This window comes from Medicago truncatula, chromosome 1 (genome assembly GCF_003473485.1).
Source record: "Medicago truncatula cultivar Jemalong A17 chromosome 1, MtrunA17r5.0-ANR, whole genome shotgun sequence".
Taxonomy (NCBI): domain Eukaryota; kingdom Viridiplantae; phylum Streptophyta; class Magnoliopsida; order Fabales; family Fabaceae; genus Medicago; species Medicago truncatula.
Genome location: NC_053042.1, coordinates 22675427 through 22694643, shown reverse-complemented (window position 1 = coordinate 22694643; position 19217 = coordinate 22675427). Strand labels below are relative to the sequence as shown.

General features: G+C 34.1%; 1 protein-coding gene, 1 long non-coding RNA gene and 1 pseudogene across 2 annotated transcripts; 2 read left to right on the top strand and 1 right to left on the bottom strand.

The window, feature by feature from the left end:
• Positions 1 to 1108: 1108 nt before the first annotated feature.
• Positions 1109 to 8373, bottom strand: LOC112419294 (uncharacterized). The gene is made up of 4 exons (XR_005646723.1): positions 7635 to 8373; positions 2532 to 6549; positions 1588 to 2241; positions 1109 to 1437 (listed from the first exon to the last, which is right to left on the bottom strand). It is a non-coding gene; the product is annotated as an uncharacterized lncRNA (long non-coding RNA).
• Positions 8374 to 9001: 628 nt separating this feature from the next.
• Positions 9002 to 11630, top strand: LOC112418571 (uncharacterized; annotated as a pseudogene).
• Positions 11631 to 11647: 17 nt separating this feature from the next.
• Positions 11648 to 12334, top strand: LOC112418572 (uncharacterized). Its single transcript, XM_024774975.1, has one exon. It carries the CDS (start codon positions 11648 to 11650, stop codon positions 12332 to 12334), a length of 687 nt encoding a protein of 228 aa, XP_024630743.1.
• Positions 12335 to 19217: the final 6883 nt, after the last annotated feature.

The window sequence follows — 19217 nt, the reverse complement described above, 5'->3', positions numbered from 1 at the left end:
TGCTCCAAAAGAAGTACTTGGCAATGTGTGCAGTGGTTTATCAAAATGTGATTGTCAAGTATACATGTTATGTCTCTTATTTCCTCTACAAACAAGCCCTTAATGTGTAAATTCTTATTATTTTTATGATGAAAGTTTCCCATTCCTCTTAAAAAGTAGAACAACATGTTCCATTTCTAATTCAAGTTGGCAAAGCCAAGGACATGGTCATAACCTCAACTCAGATGGGACTACACTCATGGAAAATTTGGCTTATAAGGAAAATCATGCACGACACCTAGAACATGTTTTTGATTTGTTAAGCATTTATCTTTACCTTTCACTTTTGTTGTTTCCTTTCTAAATACAAGTTGCAGTTGCTAAATGACCAATCACTAAGGAAAAATATTTTTTGTGCAAATGACTAAGGAAAATCAAAATGATGTTTTTGATTTTTTTTTTTTTTGGAAAGGAATTGCCAAATGCGCTATTAAGATTTTTCTATGCTGGTATTTAACTAAGGACTAGTGTGTATACCCGTGTACCACACCGGAAATATTTTATTGAAATTAAAAAAAATATTTTATACTTCACATGTCAAATTGATTTAAATTTATGGAAAGGTTTTGAGAGTTTATTAAACATGAAAAGTTTCACATAAAAATGAGAGGATGTTGAATCTTTAGGCTTAATTGCACTTTTGGACCCCTATCTTTTCAAAAGTTGCGGTTATGGACCCCTAACTAATTTAAATACAAAACAGCCCCCTATGTTTTGATTCTTTGGCAGTTTTGGACCCCCAGTCCATTGTTGACTCGGTCAACGCTTACGTGGCACCCTAAGTGAGGTGCCACGTGTCAATTTTTATTTTTATTTTTTATCTTGGGGATCCAAAACTGGCAAAGAATCAAAACAGAGGGGGCTGTTTTGTATTTAAATTAATTAGGAGTCCATAACCGCAACTTTTGGAAAGATAGAGGTCCAAAAGTGCAATTAAGCCGAATCTTTATGATGTATTTCAATTAAATTTCACTAATAATTTAGCTTCAAATATTTTATACTTTATATCCCAAATTGTTTTGAATTCAAATAATTTTGTTTAGCACCATAACACTACCAACCAAAACAATGAAATCAACTAAATCAATTTTTACGGTCACTTTTGATTAAATAAATAATAATCATTTGCATTTAACAATATGAAACATCTTTCCCCCTCAAAAAAATAAATAAATATGAAACATCTTCTTTCATATACTTTTTGGCTTGTTCAAAAAAAATCTTCTTTCATATACTCCATTGTAAACAGTAAGCAACATCAAGTCTGACAGTGATGCTCAGTAAAACAGCTAACAAAGAAACACGACCATACTTCAATGTAACCTCTTCATTCTTCTCTCAATCGTGTCCCTTTGCGCAAATTCCTCTTGGATTTCCCAATTTTGCACCAAAAATTTGCTACCGATCCAATTTAAAGTTGAATTTTGATTGCACAAAATTGCACGCCATGTTAATCCAAAATAATAGAAATAAGTCAGGCTGCTAATAATATATAATAAAATCATAGTTTTTTTTATAAGCATATTCATAGAAATTATATAAACTAACCATTCATGAAAAGTAAAGGGCGGAATATGGCATCCTCGAGAATTGGATTGAAGAATGAAAGGAAAAAAAAAAAAAAAGAAGCATAGGAAGTCATAAATGAATGCACCCTGAATGACAAAAAGTGCATTTTATGAATTGCATAAAAAATTAAATGGATATTATAATTAATCATCATATAATAATAATTCAATCACACTTAATTGAAGGTCCGGTAAAGCAGCTTAAAATGGTATTACTATGATGCGACAACAAATCTGTCTGCATAATATCATCAACTGAAACAATGTGTAAGATATAGTTATAGATTAACCCATGACAGAAGAGTAGTCCAGAATCCTCCTACATAGGCTATCCCAAAATTCATTTTCTCTACCATTATGGAGAGAAGAAACATACAACAATTTATAGCTGGAAATTCATAGGACTATCAATTTGGATTGAGCAACACAAAAGTTGAACCGAAACGTTTCTACAAAAACAAAAAAGATGATGGTGGAAATAGCATCAACAAAACATTAAGGTCAGAAGAACTATCACTTCCACTAAATCCAAAAATCTGGTACATTCTTGTTTTTCCAACCAACGATACTTAAAAAAAAAAAAAAAAAAAAATTCTTCCTTTCATATCTATTAGCTCCTTGAAATTTCCAGCACCTACACCGAAACGATAAATAGAAATTAGAGGAACACCATAATAAGTTGAAACACAATACAAACTCGAATTTGAGGCACATCAAATTCTGTTGGTCAGATCTACCATAATAGATTATTTGATATACATTATTTTTTTGATCAAAATAAACTTGAAATATAACAAAAACCAGGATATACATTAGCTTAAGCGATTAACCAAAAAAATGAAAGTAACAAAGTTAGAGAAATAAAAGGGAAAAAGGAGAAAGAAACAATTTAAAAATATTGCTTTGATTCATCATCTTAGCAACCTTGGCACTTGTCATTAGCGATTTTTACACTAATATATATCTCCATAGGAAATTGAAATTTTTGTTCATTTTCATTCTTTGAAAGTCACCCGATTGATATTATCAAAATGGGGTGTAGTATTCTAAGCAGGAAATTGAAAGTTTTGTTAATTTTCAATCTGCTGGAAATTAAAAAGATGGAAACTTTTTGGTTTCTACAAAAAAAAAAAAAATTGTAAAAATATTAAATAAAGAAATACAGCCTAAAAAAAATAAAAAATTATTATAGTTTCCTTATTAAGCAATAATTTAGAAAGAGTGTCAAGGAAGGATGCTCTTAGAAGATGACAAATGTCTAACTTGCCAAAGAACTAACTTTGCTTTATTATATTGTATGATTTGAGGACATTGTTTCATAGACATTAATAGTGTATTTTTATTGTGTGTGGCCGATCAAAACAATGAGTGCCCTTGAACAGAAGAATTATTAAGTACAGTATGGAATGGTTGCAAGAAACCCATGAAGTTTTAATGGTTGGCAGTCAAATAATTACTCAAACTAGTGTTCCACAATGAAGTACATATATTGGAACATTAGAGGCATTGGGAATCTTGACACCCAAGTGCATCTGTTTCAACTGGTTAAGTCTCATAAACCATAATTTCTTTTTCTGGCTGAACCTATTGTTGCTTACAATCAGATACCTGCCTGGTATTGGCATAGGCTCCATCTTCAAAACTCAGTGGTTAATGACAACAACAAAATTTGGTGTTTGTGGAGCAATCAAATTAATACCAACATTCTTTTCAATAGTGCACAATGCATTGCTCTATCTTACATTTCAAATGGGTCTATTATATACACAGCTGCTATATATGCCTCCACCAAATACACTACTAGAAGACAGCTATGGATGGATTTGTGAAACACCCCTACTAGACATTACCTAGGATATCTAGCATGTGTGTTAAACTTGGCATTGGATACATTAAAATTTCAATAATAAAAATTTCCTCTTAATGAAATATGGAAATGCTCGACTTATACGTCTGAAATAATACCACTGACGTGAACTTCCTATGATCCGACAACTTCTGCCTCTTCACCACAACCCATTCTGTCATCTAGCAACCTGAATATCTGAAATAAATAAAAGGGATTGGGGTGAGACAGGATGTCTCAGTGAGTTCCACCTATCCTAGGTTGTAGGCAATTGCAGGGAACCTAAGATCGCCATCTATTCTAAACTTAACCCATTTCGGGTTTATACAGTCTTTATCACACATAACTGAGCGATCAGGGATAACTAGGATCACTACCTTATACTATAATGATTCTATCATAATGTCATATTCTTATTTTTACACATAATCATAATCATAATCATAACTCTTACTTAAAGTTCATGTCATTAATTTTTTATTTTTATTTTTTTTTATACATTTCAATGTGTGCATATATACCACATTAATTACTATGAGCCGTACCTCATATGCTACATTATCTCTTCGTTGTAACAAACGGAATTTTCACATTTATTACTATGAGCCGTATCTCATAGGCTACATTATCTCTTCGTTGTAGCAAACGAAGTTTTTCTCGATTTGTTACTATAAGTCGTACCTCATAGGCTACATTATCTCTTCGTTGTAGCAAACGGAGTTTTCACATTAATTACTATGAGCCGTAACTCATAGGCTACATTATCTCTTCGTTGTAGCAAACGAAGTTTTTCTCGATTTGTTACTATGAGCCGTACCTCATAGGTTACATTATCTCTTCGTTGTAGCAAACGGAGTTTTCACATTAATTACTATGAGCCGTACCTCATAGGCTACATTATCTCTTGGTTGTAGCAAACAGAATTTTTGAATTTGTTACTATGAGCCGTACCTCATAGGCTACATTATCTCTTCGTTGTAGCAAACGAAATTTTCACATTTATTACTATGAGCCGTACCTCATAGGCTACATTATCTCTTCGTTGTAGCAAACGGAGTTTTTCTCGATTTGTTACTATGAGCCGTACCTCATAAGCTACATTATCTCTTCGTTGTAGCGAACGGAGTTTTCACATTAATTACTATGAGCCGTACCTCAGGCTACATTATCTCTTCGTTGTAGCAAACGGAATTTTTGCATTTGTTACTATGAGCCGTACCTCATAGGCTACATTATCTCTTCGTTGTAGCAAACGGATATTTTCGCAATTTTATTGTTATTTTTTTTTCTTTCTTTCTACGAGCATGTTACTCGTTTCAATTTTTCTTTCAAATAATTTCTATAAGTATATACATCAATTGTCTTGCTTAGCATTTTATTGTTAGAACCAATTCATATGACTTCGCATAACATTGATATCATACAAGATTTCATTCACATTATCATGACTTTGCATAACCATTAAAATCTCGTTTGTTTACATACTCAAATGTACTTGACAGCGTGAGGCTTATTTTCAGTCTTGTCATAGTGGCAATTACACTTACGATCTCCTATGAGATAGCTTCAACTCCAAAAATTCATTATTTTGGTTTTCAGGACACTTGCATAAGAAAAATCATCGGACGAAAATGTTTAACTCCTTAATACTTTACTTCGTTCTTAACTCATTAGCACTAGCGACATCCTTTCCTATAACAGAACCTTAAAAATGATTTTCAAATTCAAAAATCTTGATTAATCATTAACACATCAACTTATTATATTCATGCGGTAACACATTCTGTTGAAAGAATTTGACATTACTCGTCCATTAATTCACTGAACTCCGATAACTTATTATTAAATCTTTATTTTCCGTTTCAACCGAAAATTACATCTTGTCTCATGCCATTACCGGGATCTCTTTCCACCTACTGCTAAACTTGTATTTCTTAGTTCAGAAGACAACTTAATAACTTGTGATAGATACGGGGTCTAATTTAGTTTTCTCGTGTACAACTCCCGTTATCTTAACTTCTCTATAATTATTGTCAATAAAAATACATCTGAATCTTACTTGACCCATAAAAGATCCTTGCACTACTCTTTATTCATCCTTCTTGACTCTTACGCCGCATAGCACCTTCACTTCGTGATTCATAAATCTGGCACTTAAGATTCGGGGAATGTGGCTAATCTGACATAGTTTATCTAGTTTGCGTTGTCCACTCCGTAAAGGGGTTATTTTCGTCTGTTCTAAAATAATTTACTTAATTTTCCAATTAATTCACTTAACAACTCAGACATTAAAATCTTGAGTGTTTCTTACATCTTCTACTTCTCCTGAGCACTTATAAATTCTGTTAACCGTCTAATAATTCCCTCACGTCAAGTTCCTCTCCTGATCCCGCATCCTTATTTACGCCTTCAGAAATATTTCTTTTCTTTATACCTAGCTTATGCTTCTTATACTACTGCTCTTGTTAAGGTTATAATCATCCCTTAATCGTCCTGAATATCTTACTTCTCTTGTATCCACATATGAAGTGTTGTTCAATGACATTAAAGTAATCCGTCTTACCCACAACATTTCCCTTATATACTCGAAGAATCTTAAGCTTCGCAGTTACCAGCCACAATTGGAGTCAAATACTTCCTTAACAAGATTCATCACAAAACATAACACCATGATGTTTCTTCTTCGGACGCTTCATTCCTCCTAGGCCCTATTCAGCTCTCAGACACTTGTTCTAACTATCATATACTAGTCTGAGTTGATCAGGCTCAGCTAGACATGACATTTAGAATAAATATCCGGAACTCAATGGTCCCACTGCATTTTATTGAATTCTAATGACCCAGGCACGATCTGAATCGACCTGCTCTGATACCAAATTGAAACACCCCTACTAGACATTACCTAGGATATCTAGCATGTGTGTTAAACTTGGCATTGGATACATTAAAATTTCAATAATAAAAATTTCCTCTTAATGAAATATGGAAATGCTCGTCTTATACCTCTGAAATAATACCATTGACGTGAACTTCCTATGATCCGACAACTTCTGCCTCTTCACCACGAACCATTCTGTCATCTAGCAACCTGAATATCTGAAATAAATAAAAGGGATTGGGGTGAGACAGGATGTCTCAGTGAGTTGCACCTATCCTAGGTTGTAGGCAATCGCAGGGAACCTAGGATCGCCATCTGTTCTAAACTTAACCCATTTCGGGTTTATACAGTCTTTATCACACATAACTGAGCGATCGGGGATAACTAGGATCACTACCTAATACTATAATGATTCTATCATAATGTCATATTCTTATTTTTACACATAATCATAATCATAATCATAACTCTTACTTAAAGTTCATGTCATTATTTTTTTTTTTTTTTTTATACATTTCAATGTGTGCATATATACCACATTAATTACTATGAGCCGTACCTCATATGCTACATTATCTCTTCGTTGTAACAAACCGAATTTTCACATTTATTACTATGAGCCGTACCTCATAGGCTACATTATCTCTTCGTTGTAGCAAACGAAGTTTTTCTCGATTTGTTACTATGAGCCGTACCTCATAGGTTACATTATCTCTTCGTTGTAGCAAACGGAGTTTTCACATTAATTACTATGAGCCGTACCTCATAGGCTACATTATCTCTTGGTTGTAGTAAACGGAATTTTTGAATTTGTTACTATGAGCGGTACCTCATAGGCTATATTATCTCTTCGTTGTAGCAAACGGAATTTTTGCATTTGTTACTATGAGTCGTACCTCATAGGTTACATTATCTCTTCGTTGTAGCAAACGGAGTTTTTGCATTTGTTACTATGAGCCGTACCTCATAGGCTACATTATCTCTTCGTTGTAGCAAACAGATATTTTCTCAATTTTATTGTTATTTTTTTTTCTTTCTTTCTACGAGCATGTTACTCCTTTCAATTTTTCTTTCAAATAATTTCTATAAGTATATACATCAATTGTCTTGCTTAGCATTTTATTGTTAGAACCAATTCATATGACTTCGCATAACATTGATATCATACAAGATTTCATTCACATTATCATGACTTTGCATAACCATTAAAATCTCGTTTGTATTGAGTAAAAGTAAATAACACAATTTTAATGACATGATTCAAACTATTCAAAGGGAGAGTTAACTAACTAAAGGAACTCACCGTGAATCATTCCTGGAGATTGAAAGCAACTTATCCACAATTTGCAGCTTCTTCTATCTCTAAAACTCCATAATCACTTTTCCAAAATAGCTTCTGCCTTAGCTTATAGGTCTTTCCTTTTCTAAAACAGTCCAACCCACTTGCGGCATACTCCTACTTTATCAACCAGCATATACAAAATTCTCATTTCAGTCCCATAAATAATCTATTTTGGAACTTTAATCCCTTTTTATGCTTCAGCTCATAGCTTCCACTTCTTGGCAGCTCATGCTTCGTTTCAAGCTTCAGATCAAAAGCCCAAACCCTAGATTTTGTGTCTTGCTCCAACATGCTCAAACTTGCCTCTTATGTTCAAATTATAGCTCCAAACTTCAATTCTCTTTGCAATATCACCAATTCCGTTCTTAACCTCTTAGATCCTTGTTAGAGTGCATATGAACAACTTCTCACGTGAGAAAAGATTGAAGGAATAAACCCTCTAATAGTTCCCTTTGTTCTATGCTCAAGAAATTAGCAAAACATGAAGAATCACTTGAAAGAATGAAATTTTTTTTGATGGATTGGTGAGCAAGAGAGGAGGGGCGATGGTATAGAGAGGAAGGGGAAGATAATTTCAGATTTTTTTTTTTCAGTAGGAAAGTAGTAGAAACTTGTAGAAAAATCATACAATTTGTCTTATATACACCTTTTATTGTAAAATGACAATTTTGCCCTTTTTTACATTTTCTCCAAACGAAAATATCCGGTAAAGTGCCGTAAAGTTTTACGCAGTATATTTCATTCCCCGTTGTCCGTTGGAATAATATGTTTCGGTCCTGAAAAGTCTTATGCACAATTTTCATTTTACCCTTCTCTTAAAAAAAATTCCAAAGATAAAAGAACTTATACTAAATTTTTACATGTGGGGTATTACAATTTGTCTAATCTGCTCCAAGCTCATCATGGACCTTGGATGTTTGTTGGTGATTTCAATTCAATCTTGGGAGCACATGAGAGATTAGGGGGAAGACTTCCTTTAAAAATTGCTTGCTTTGAATTTATGAAATGGTCAAATCAGAATGCTCTGGTTCACCTTGAAACTAATGGTGTCAAATTTATGTGGACTAACAAAAGAGAAGGTAGGGCTTTCATGGCACAAAGGCTTGATAGAGCCATTTGTAATGAGGATTGGATTGATAACTGGACTGTATCAAGCTGTAACACTTTGATTAAATGCTTCTCTGACCACTTCCCCTTACTTATAACTTTACAAGAACATTCCTATCAATATAATTCCAAGATTCAAATTCTTCAAGGCTTGGACATAATTTGAAAGCTGTGAGGCCATTGTTTCTGCTCACTGGAATATTCCTATTACTGGAACACCTATGCATGTGCTTCACTTCAAGCTTAAAAGCCTGAAACCTAAGCTAAAGGTGTGGAATAAAACTGTTGTGGGAGATTTTCACCAACAGGTTCATTTGGCTCAAGAACAGCTAAATGAAGGCCAGATTGCTATTGACCAATTGGGATTCAGCACGGATAGATCCTTGGAGGAACTGACATGCCTAACCAACTACAGTCATGCTCTAACTCTATTAAACATGTTCTGGAAGGACAAATATAAGAATGCTAAGTTTCTTGAAGGGGATAGGAACACTGGGTTTTTCCATAGAAGTGCAAAAATCAGAGAGGCTCAAAGCTTTATCAGTCTTCTCAAGAGTGGTGATGAAGTGTTCACTACCACTACAGAGATTGAAACACATGTGCTGGAGTACTTCACAAACATCTGTTCTGCCAATATTCAGTATGAGGAGAATGATCTTCCCAACAGACTCATTCCTCAACTTGTCACTAATGCTGAAAATGACATGCTCACAGCTCTTCCCCTTCATACAAAGATAAAAAATGCAGTTTTTGACCTTCATGGTGATGCAGCTCCTGGTCCTGATGGATACTCAGGACATTTTTACCCATTCTTCTGGCACATTGTGGGGGAGGATGTGGTGAAATCCACACAACATTTCTTTTTGCACAACTACATAATTCCTAATTTGAACTCTAATCTCCTGATTCTCATACCCAAAGTTTCTAGAGCTGATCAGTTAGATAACTTCAGACCCATTGCTTTGACTAATTTTCAGTTCAAAATCATTACCAAGATCATTGCTGATAGGTTGGGTAGCATTGCCTCAAGAATCATTTCCATTCACCAAAGAGGATTCATACCTGGTAGGCACATTCAAGACTGCCTCATCATAGCCTCTGAAACTGCAAATCTGCTTCACAAGAAGACCTATGGAGGGAATATAGCTTTAAAAGTAGATATTAGAAAAGCTTTTGACACCATAAACTGGAATTTCCTCATACATGTGCTCCAATGTTTTGGATTTAGTCAAATATTCTGTACTTGGATTCTCACTATATTACAGTCTGCTAAGCTTTCAATTAACATCAATGGTAAAGCTGTTGGATTCTTCTCTTGTACAATAGGTGTGAGACAGGGAGACCCCCTATCTCCACTCCTCTTCTGTTTTGCTGAAGAAGTTCTCAGCAGGGGGCTTGAAGCTTTGGTTTTGGATGGTCATTTGTCTCAGATAAGAGCCACTAGAAACATGTACATTCCTAGTCATTGCTCGTATGCAGATGATATTTTAATTTTCTGCAAAGGAACCGCTAATAATGTCCGAAACATAATGCAGCTTTTTGAGGTTTATGGTAGTTATTCTGGTTAGAAGCTGCTCAAAAGAGTAAATTTTACACTGGTGCCATCTCTCTCTCTAGAATCCATAATATTACCTCCATCACTGGGTTCAGGCATGGCAGTCTACCTTTCACTTACCTGGGTGGACAGGATTCTATGGTGGACAGGATTTTGATCAAACTTAACGCATGGAGAGGAAGACTTCTCACTTTAATGGGAAGGGTTCAACTTGTTAATGCAGTGATTAGTAGCATGCTGAGATACTCTTTCCATATATATAAGTGGCCTACTAGTTTACTCTCTGAAATTGCAAAGTACATGAGAAATTTCATTTGGACTGGAACTTGTTATCAACGTAAAATATGCACTATTTCCTGCACAGGTCAACAAAGCTTCTCTTCTCCTTCTTGCTTGGAAACTTGTCACCTCTAATGAGCAGTGGGCTCACATTTGCAGGGCCAGGTTCCTCAATAACTACACACCTAAAGCTCATTATATTACCTCATTTGTTTGGCCTGTCTTGAAACCCAATATTCAGTACATCTTTGACCACTCTATCTGGTCTGTTGGAAATGGCAGCACCATAAACTTCTGGTCTGATAAATGGTTGGACTCATCTATAGCTGAGCACTGGAATATTCTTCCACATCTGCTCCCTGACATTGAGCTGAAAGTGGCTGACTTCATAGTTAATGGTACTTGGTGCCTTCCTATATACATACAACACAAGGACCCTGCTTCAGAGCATCACCCTGCCTACAGATGACATTCCTGATGTTCTTCAATGGATTTCAGCTCTTGATGGTCAGCTAACCAGCAAAATTGCTTTCTCATCTTTATTTGGCAATGGTCCCAAAGTCTCTTGGGCCACCATTATCTGGAACAGCTACATTCCACCATCTAGAGCTTTTATCACATGGAGGCTTCTCCATAACAAAATCCCTACAGATGAGAATTTGAGAAAGAGAGGGTGCATCATTGTATCTGGTTGTTGTTTTTGTTTGAAACAGGCTAAATCCTCATCACATATATTCTTTGATTGCATTATCACTTCTAGCTTATGGGACTGGCTTAGCAAGGGTCTGGATATACCTCTGAATCTCTCTAGCTGTCTAAATCTGCTGCTTAACTCTATGAGAAGAGGAAGCAAAATGGTTCAACAAATTATGCAATATAATCAGCTATCATCCACACCATCTGGGCCGTTTGGATTGAAAGAAATCAGAGACGTTTCCATGATAAACATCAGAACATGCCCACTTTGTTCAATACAATTTTCGCTGAGGTTAAGCTTAGCTATAGACTTTGCTTAACAAAAGGCAATTCCAATATGCATGACTACAAAGTCTCTAGGCTTTTTGATATTCCTTTTAAGACAAAACATGTAATCATAAGGCAGGAAGTTATGTGGAGTCCACCACCTGCTAATAAGGTTAAATTCAATTGTGATGGTTCAACTGTAGGGGCTCAGTCTTGTGGGGCCGTTGGATTTGTCATCAGAGACTCTAATAGTACCTTTCTAGGAGCCATTTCTAGTAACATAGGGCATGCTACTGCTCTTGAAGCAGAATTCTCTGCTTGCTTACTAGCTATTGAAACTGCTATGGAGATGCAACTGAACCAAATATGCTTGGAAACCGACTCTATTAGAGTGGTCAATGCTTTCAGAAAAAACACAGGGATTCCCTGGCAGATGAGAGTTAGGTGGCATAACTGTTTGAAATTCTGCAATAATATTGACTGTTCTTGTGTCCATGTGCTCAGGGAAGGGAATCAGGTTGCAGATGCCTTAGCAAAGAATGGACAGGGTCTCGCGATGTTCTCCTCTCAATGGTGGTCCACACCCCCCACTTCCATTCTAGCTATTCTTTATAGGGATAGTATAGGGTTAGCTTACTCTAGACTATCTACAGTTAAATTTTGCCCTCCCTTTGTTTTTGAGGTGCTTTTTGCTGTTTTTGCTCTGTTTTTTAAACTGTTTGATGTAAGTGGTTCAGGCTGCACCTGGTTTTTCTAATTAATTTTAGCTTTATGAAAGAAAAAAAATGGTTCGTTGAGAGGAGCAAGGTGTAGTAGTGTCATGTTATGGAATTAAGAATTTGGCAACACTAACGATTAGACAATGATGAAGTGTTTCAAGATATATACTTGGATGTTGAATTTTTTGATGAACACAAAAGTTGGAAGTGGATTAAGCAGTTTGGATTGTTGAAAGGAATTAAGAGTAATCGGGAGGGAGGAATTATTCATTGCAACAAGATGAAAGAGTTGTAGAAAAATTAAAAATTGATATGGAAATTGTCCAATAAAGTGGAGAATTTAAGATGGTATGGAATTGTGTAAATCTTGAGTTTTGAATGAAATTCAAGGTTGAGTTCTATTGGATTGAAACTGCAAAATATAGCAATATACTGGTAAGCAATGTGTAACACATGTGTTGTGACATTTTAGGCCATTGCCATAAGGTGTTTGAGCGCCACTAGAAAAATGTTCTAACTTGAGTGAGGTTTGTGTCATTATGACATTTTATATTTTGATGTAAGACACCTCTGATCTAATATTTTGAAAATTTAAAGAGAAAATTATTTATTTGTGAAATTTAAAGTCAATAAGTTTTAAGTCTTATTTTTATTATTTGAAAAATATTATTCGGCTTTTTTCACCTAGTATTAAAAAAGTTAATCGTGGGGTGTTACGTGGATTTGTATGATTGGCACTAAATTTTCAATTTTTAGATTTTCATATAGTGACTAGGTGCCCTTACTCATTTTGCCTATATAAATTGTAGGTAATAATTTTTAACACATATTGTCTTCAATCTCATACCGTTGTCAATTTCTCAAATCTCAATTATAATTTTCTTTTCCTTTTCATCTATTAGACTCTCAGATTAATCTTCATATTTAGTAAAAAAGAAGTGTTTGCCTTATCCCTACTGTATCAATAGGTATGTGAGTCTTCTTGTAATCTTTATTGTTTATTTAAAAAATCTCAACAAATAGTCAATGACATTGGATCTAGGAATGGAAAAAAATTTCTTTACCGCCCGAAACCGTGATAACCAGCCCAGTTGAAACTGATTTGGGTGGGGTGAAATGGGTCGGCGGGTCACGTGGACTCAAAAGGACGGCTTATTATGGATAGTTACGGGTCGGTTTGAACCGTGTTTATTGGCCCAACGATTACCAATACAGACCGACCCAGTATATATTGTTATTATATTTTATAATTATATAATTATATAATCTTATGTGTTACCCTAGCAGCTGCACAATCTCTCTGTAACCACACCAATTCCTAACTGCCGCCACACATAGACTCTTACTCTTCTCTATTCACTCAGATCTCCACCGTTTCTTTCACCTTGACCTTGCTCCTTCGTTCCAGATCTCTTTATTCTGGTGACCTCCACTATTAATTATTTACACTCGTCATCAACAACAACAACACAAATTCAAGAATACATAAACAGAGAGTAACTCGGAAATTAAACGATGACGAATGCACTAGGAGATCAGATCCACGCTGAAAATGTTGATTTTGATCTGATTTATTTCTTTTCTTATTCCATTTGTATTTAGATTCATTTATTTGTGGTGTAACACCCCGTTTTCCCAACATAAAAATTTCATAAATTAATCAGAGTAAAACACATTAAACGGAATGTTACACTTCTTTTCTTAAAAATCACAAATGGAATAATTAAATAATTATCCTTCAAATTTCAACAACGTAATAATTAAAACTTTGCAGCGGAATTAATTCAACGACAATAAAAGCTTCAACAACATGTTCCAAAATTGACACATAAAGGAATGATAAACATAGCAACAATTTCCCATCCTGTTACGTATCAGAGCCCTAAGACACTTGAGCCACCACTCCTACTAATCTTTATTACCTGCAAGTTACCCATACGAAGGGCAACATTTTCAAGCAGAAGCGGTGAGATTCACAATCAATAATAATAATATATAATTCATCAAATGCATCTAACAACTTAAACTCCATCAATTAGTAATAATAATTCTTTTAACGACTCCTAAACCATATCATGTACTCATCATATCAACAGTCATAACTCGATATCATAAACAACATCATAACAGCATCATTTAACTTCATAATCAACATCTTAATCATAATCATATAACATCATACTCATAATTCGTATACAACATGACAACTTCATAATCAATGACATAAACAACGTAATAACATCATATTCATAGTTCATATACAACATAACAACATCATTAATTCGTATTAACATTCTCCACCAAGCACCTTATTAACAACTCATGAATAGAGGACAACTTAGCAACTATACGTAACATCATCATTTCATAATAATAATTATTCATCAAACATTCCATTAGCAATTCATGAATAAAAGACAACTTATCAACTTAACATAACCATCATCAAGTACATTTAACAACTCATAGATAACATCACATAATCATCAACACAACATTCATAATCATCATCATGTAACATCATAACAACCTCATATTCAACACCATAAACAGTCATCATAACATCGTAATCAATATCATAAACATCTTCTCATAATAATATAAACGACACAACATAATCATCACATCATAACAATATAAACATCTACATATATTCAACAATAATGTTCTTACTTCTTTAACTTTAGTAACACTTACTAATTCAACCAACAACGACGATAACAACAAGATTCAACAACAACGACAACAACTCACTCAACAACGACGACAACAACTTAATCAACAACTCAATCAACAACGAAGACCACAACTTAATCAACAACAACAACAATTATCCAATATATGTATATATTTCATAATCAACAACATCATCAATAACATGGAAATTCAAACCAACGACAACGACTCATGCAAAGACATGACGACACATCTAAGACTCCTCACAAATGCAACTATGCATGTGGTACCATATTCAGGGCCGTGACCCACACCGCTGTCGAATGGTTAAAGCATTCTCATCAGGACATAAGTCCTCACCGCTCAACACCCCTTTGAACAACTAGTGTTCCACCGCTTTGAACGACAAGGCGTTCCAGAGCCGAAGCTCTCCCACTTTTATGCTTATGCAACTGACCCACTTGTGTATATCTACATACAACTCAACAACATCAACGACAACCACTACTCATCAATGCATATATGTAAGTATGACTTCACCTCGACAATCCAATTAATAATACTTCAACCTTTGAAAAGAATTCAGCAACATGTATAATTTATTTAAATATAAATATACATCACAGTCAACAATAATCCATCATAATTGATCCAATGATTCCAGAAAATACACAATTAATCATAATCAAACTAATGCATCAAGTTCATTCAACATAGTATATGTTCACTTGGTTTCATACTCAATCATCTCCAAATTCACTAAACTCAACAACGGCAACATCAACGACAACGTAGACAACGACAACTGTGCATAAATAATTATAACTTACTCCACAACTTGGTCAACATCAACAACTTAAGACTCCAATACTTTGAACGACATCTTACATCTTAGACCGTCACATGCAACTTAATCAATTTACAACAACAACATAGGCAGCACATAAACATCTCAAGATATAACAATATCAAATGATAATCAACATCAACTTAAACATCTTATATAATCCACATAATGCATATACAAATATATCTCATTACTAACAACATCAAATCATATTATATCTGACTCACTCAACATCAACAGTACTATAATCAACCTCCATTCCTACCCCAAGGGTCAACTCAAAACATGGGTTAAATACTCTTAAACACCTTAATGTCACTCATATTACTTCTAGTTTTGAGCCTTGGAATTATCCCATAAGTTTTGGATTAACTTGGAAATGGTTGTGCTGAATTTTCATAAGATTTCCCTAAGACCTACTTGGAGTATTTTAATCATAACTCCTAAACCAAAAATCATTTTAAAGTCAAACCAAAGCCATTGGAAATCTAACAAAATTATCTAAAACTTCCATGTTTACACCAAAGTCCAATTCAAAACAGAAACGTGTGAAAAAGACACAAGAATGCGAAATAAGAAATGCTGTCAAAAGGCACTTCGCTTAAGCGAACGAGTCTTCGCTTAAGCGAACTACTTACAGTAGCTGTTCGCTTACAGCTCGCTTCCGGCTCGCTTAAGCGAACAGTCATCGTTTCTGCATAATTTTTCACGGGTTTAAACCATTTTTCACCCCAAAACTCCCAATTTTGATCTCCCAATGCCCAAACATGTTTCCAAAGATTGTTTATAGGTTTATTATACAATTAGGCATCTAAAGGAACATAAAACATGCATCAACAAGAACAATTCATCTCATTCTCACAATCTTGCAATTTCCCCCAATTTTTCTCCAACCATCCTAACCTCTCCAAATTCGGATTACAGCAACATTATAATTCCTAAAATCGATCTGAATATGAATTCTAAGCATAATTAACATGAATCCTTACTCTTTTCTTCCAAAATCAGTATAGAACCCTAATTCCCAATTCTTATTTTTCAAGAACAATTCTAATCAAAATAATTTTCATAAATCATATATTATAATCATTGAAGGTTAGCCTCACCATTACCTTAATTTAGATGAACAAAAGCACAACAATCGGATTCTCTGACTCCACTTGTTCTTCCCACCATTGTTCTTGATTTTCTCTCCCAAAACTTGTTTCACGTAAAACTGCTTCTGACCTTTTCTTTTTCCTCACTCCTAAAACTATAACTCCCCCTTTATTTCATTAAACTCCCTTAATTTTTATTAAATCCTAATTAACTCCCACACTCCAAAATAATTCTATTTCTCCACTTATTCTATTAAATAATGAAAATAACCATTTAATAAAATACACCACACCACAAAATCAACATAACTCATTTAAAATCATATAAGAGATTTTAAATCAACTAAAAATAATTAAATAACAATTAGGGCGTTACATGTGGTCTTTCCTGCTCATGTCTTCCATTGATTTTCTATTTCAGTATTTTATAGACAATCCTTCTTCATCAATATTAATCGATTCAACTCACCAGTCGTATCCGACAAACCGTATAAACTGAATCCGATCAAACCGAGTGCACCACACAGACGGAGATGGGTGGGATTTCATCACTCATCGGTCACCTCAAATTTTGGTTTTTCACCCGAAAACCGACCGAGGCGTCCACCCCTAGTTAGATCCATTCAGATCAAGGTCGGAAGTTTCATATTTCAATGCATAATTTAATTTTTTTATAGACTTAGATTTCTTTAAAATCTGGATATTCCAATCTTGATCAAGATATCACTGACGTCTCTACCTACAAGACTTTGTGTCCTTGGTCTTTTTGCCTATATAAATCGTAAGTAAAAGTTTTTAACACATATTGTCTTCAATCGCATACCGTTATCAATTTCTCAAATATCAAACATAATTTTCTTTTCTTTTTCTTATTTCACTCCCAAGTCATTCCTCAAATATTGTCAAAAGGGAGTTATTCCCTTAGCCCATCATATCAATCGATTTGTGGGTCTTCTTGTAATCTCTATTGTTTTCTTAAAACAATCTCAACTATATTCCTCCACATGGTCAAGGAAGTTGGTTCCAGTCAAATCGTACTCGGAAGTTCCATATTTCAATGCATAATTTAATTTTTTATAAAGTCAAAATTCTTCAAGATCTGGATATTCGGATCGCGATCAAGATATCACTAACGTCTTTGAGTACGTGGATGTGTTGATTGTTGATTATATCAAATTCAAAGTTCAGACAAACATCGACATGGATAGATCTATATCAAAGTTTTCATAATTTTAGAAACCGAATTAAATTATTATTCTGGTTTGTTATATCAGTAAAAAAAATTCTCAAAATTTATGATTTTATTTTATTTGAATTTCAGGTATTCCGGTGAATGTTGCAGCTAAAGTTGTGGCTCTGTAGGAGAATTCATTCCTCTCGGTGTGTGTTTTTTTCTTCATGAGAACATATTTTTATCAATTGTCTATGTGATGAATGATTATTTGTTTATTTGTTAGATGTAATTTATTCCTTTTGTGGCGTTAAATTGCAAGCCTTAATCTTTCACTTGTTTTGAGTTTTCAATTTATTCAGAGTTAATTTTTTTAGATTTTATTTTTTTAAAAATTATGTAAATGATTTTTTTTTTTATGACAAAATTGTGTGAGTTGATTTTTAAAATGAACGTGGATTTGTCGAAATATATATAGAGGATATAAATAATTTTTGTGTGAACAGGGTAAACTCCACCCTCAATTACATAGACTAATCTCTTGAGTTGAGTGGAAAATCTGTCCCACAAGAAATTTAACAATGTTGCGTTCTCAGAGCTGAATTCAAACTCAGGACCTCAGGTAAAGTTAGAGATCCCTTGCATTCTCATCGGTTTATATGATGTATATATGTGTTTTCTTAGTTTAAAAATAAATGAAAAAAAAAGCTTACAAAAAAAATTATTACAATTTTATTAATTTTTTAAGATGCAGCTTCTTAACTCTAAAATATAGTTTTGAATCATCTTCTTCCTTTAGTGTCTTTGTAGACAATGATCAGCCGTTGAATTCATTCAATTAATTGGTAGGATCTTTGATCTCTCAAATAATGGAGGAATCTAACGTTGACATCTAGGTGCATATACATTGAGACAAGAGAGGAACATATCTTTCAAGATGCATGTCAGTTTGAATATTTGTGAAATATTTCTTCATGATGGGTTAAATTCAAGAAGTGATATTTATTTTAAAAAGCAAGAAGTATTATTTTCTTGTCTGTCACTTTATATTTATAAGGATGACTTATTTTAAATTCAAATTTCTTTTCCAATACATATTTTGGGTTTTTGAAACTCAATAATTTGGTTAG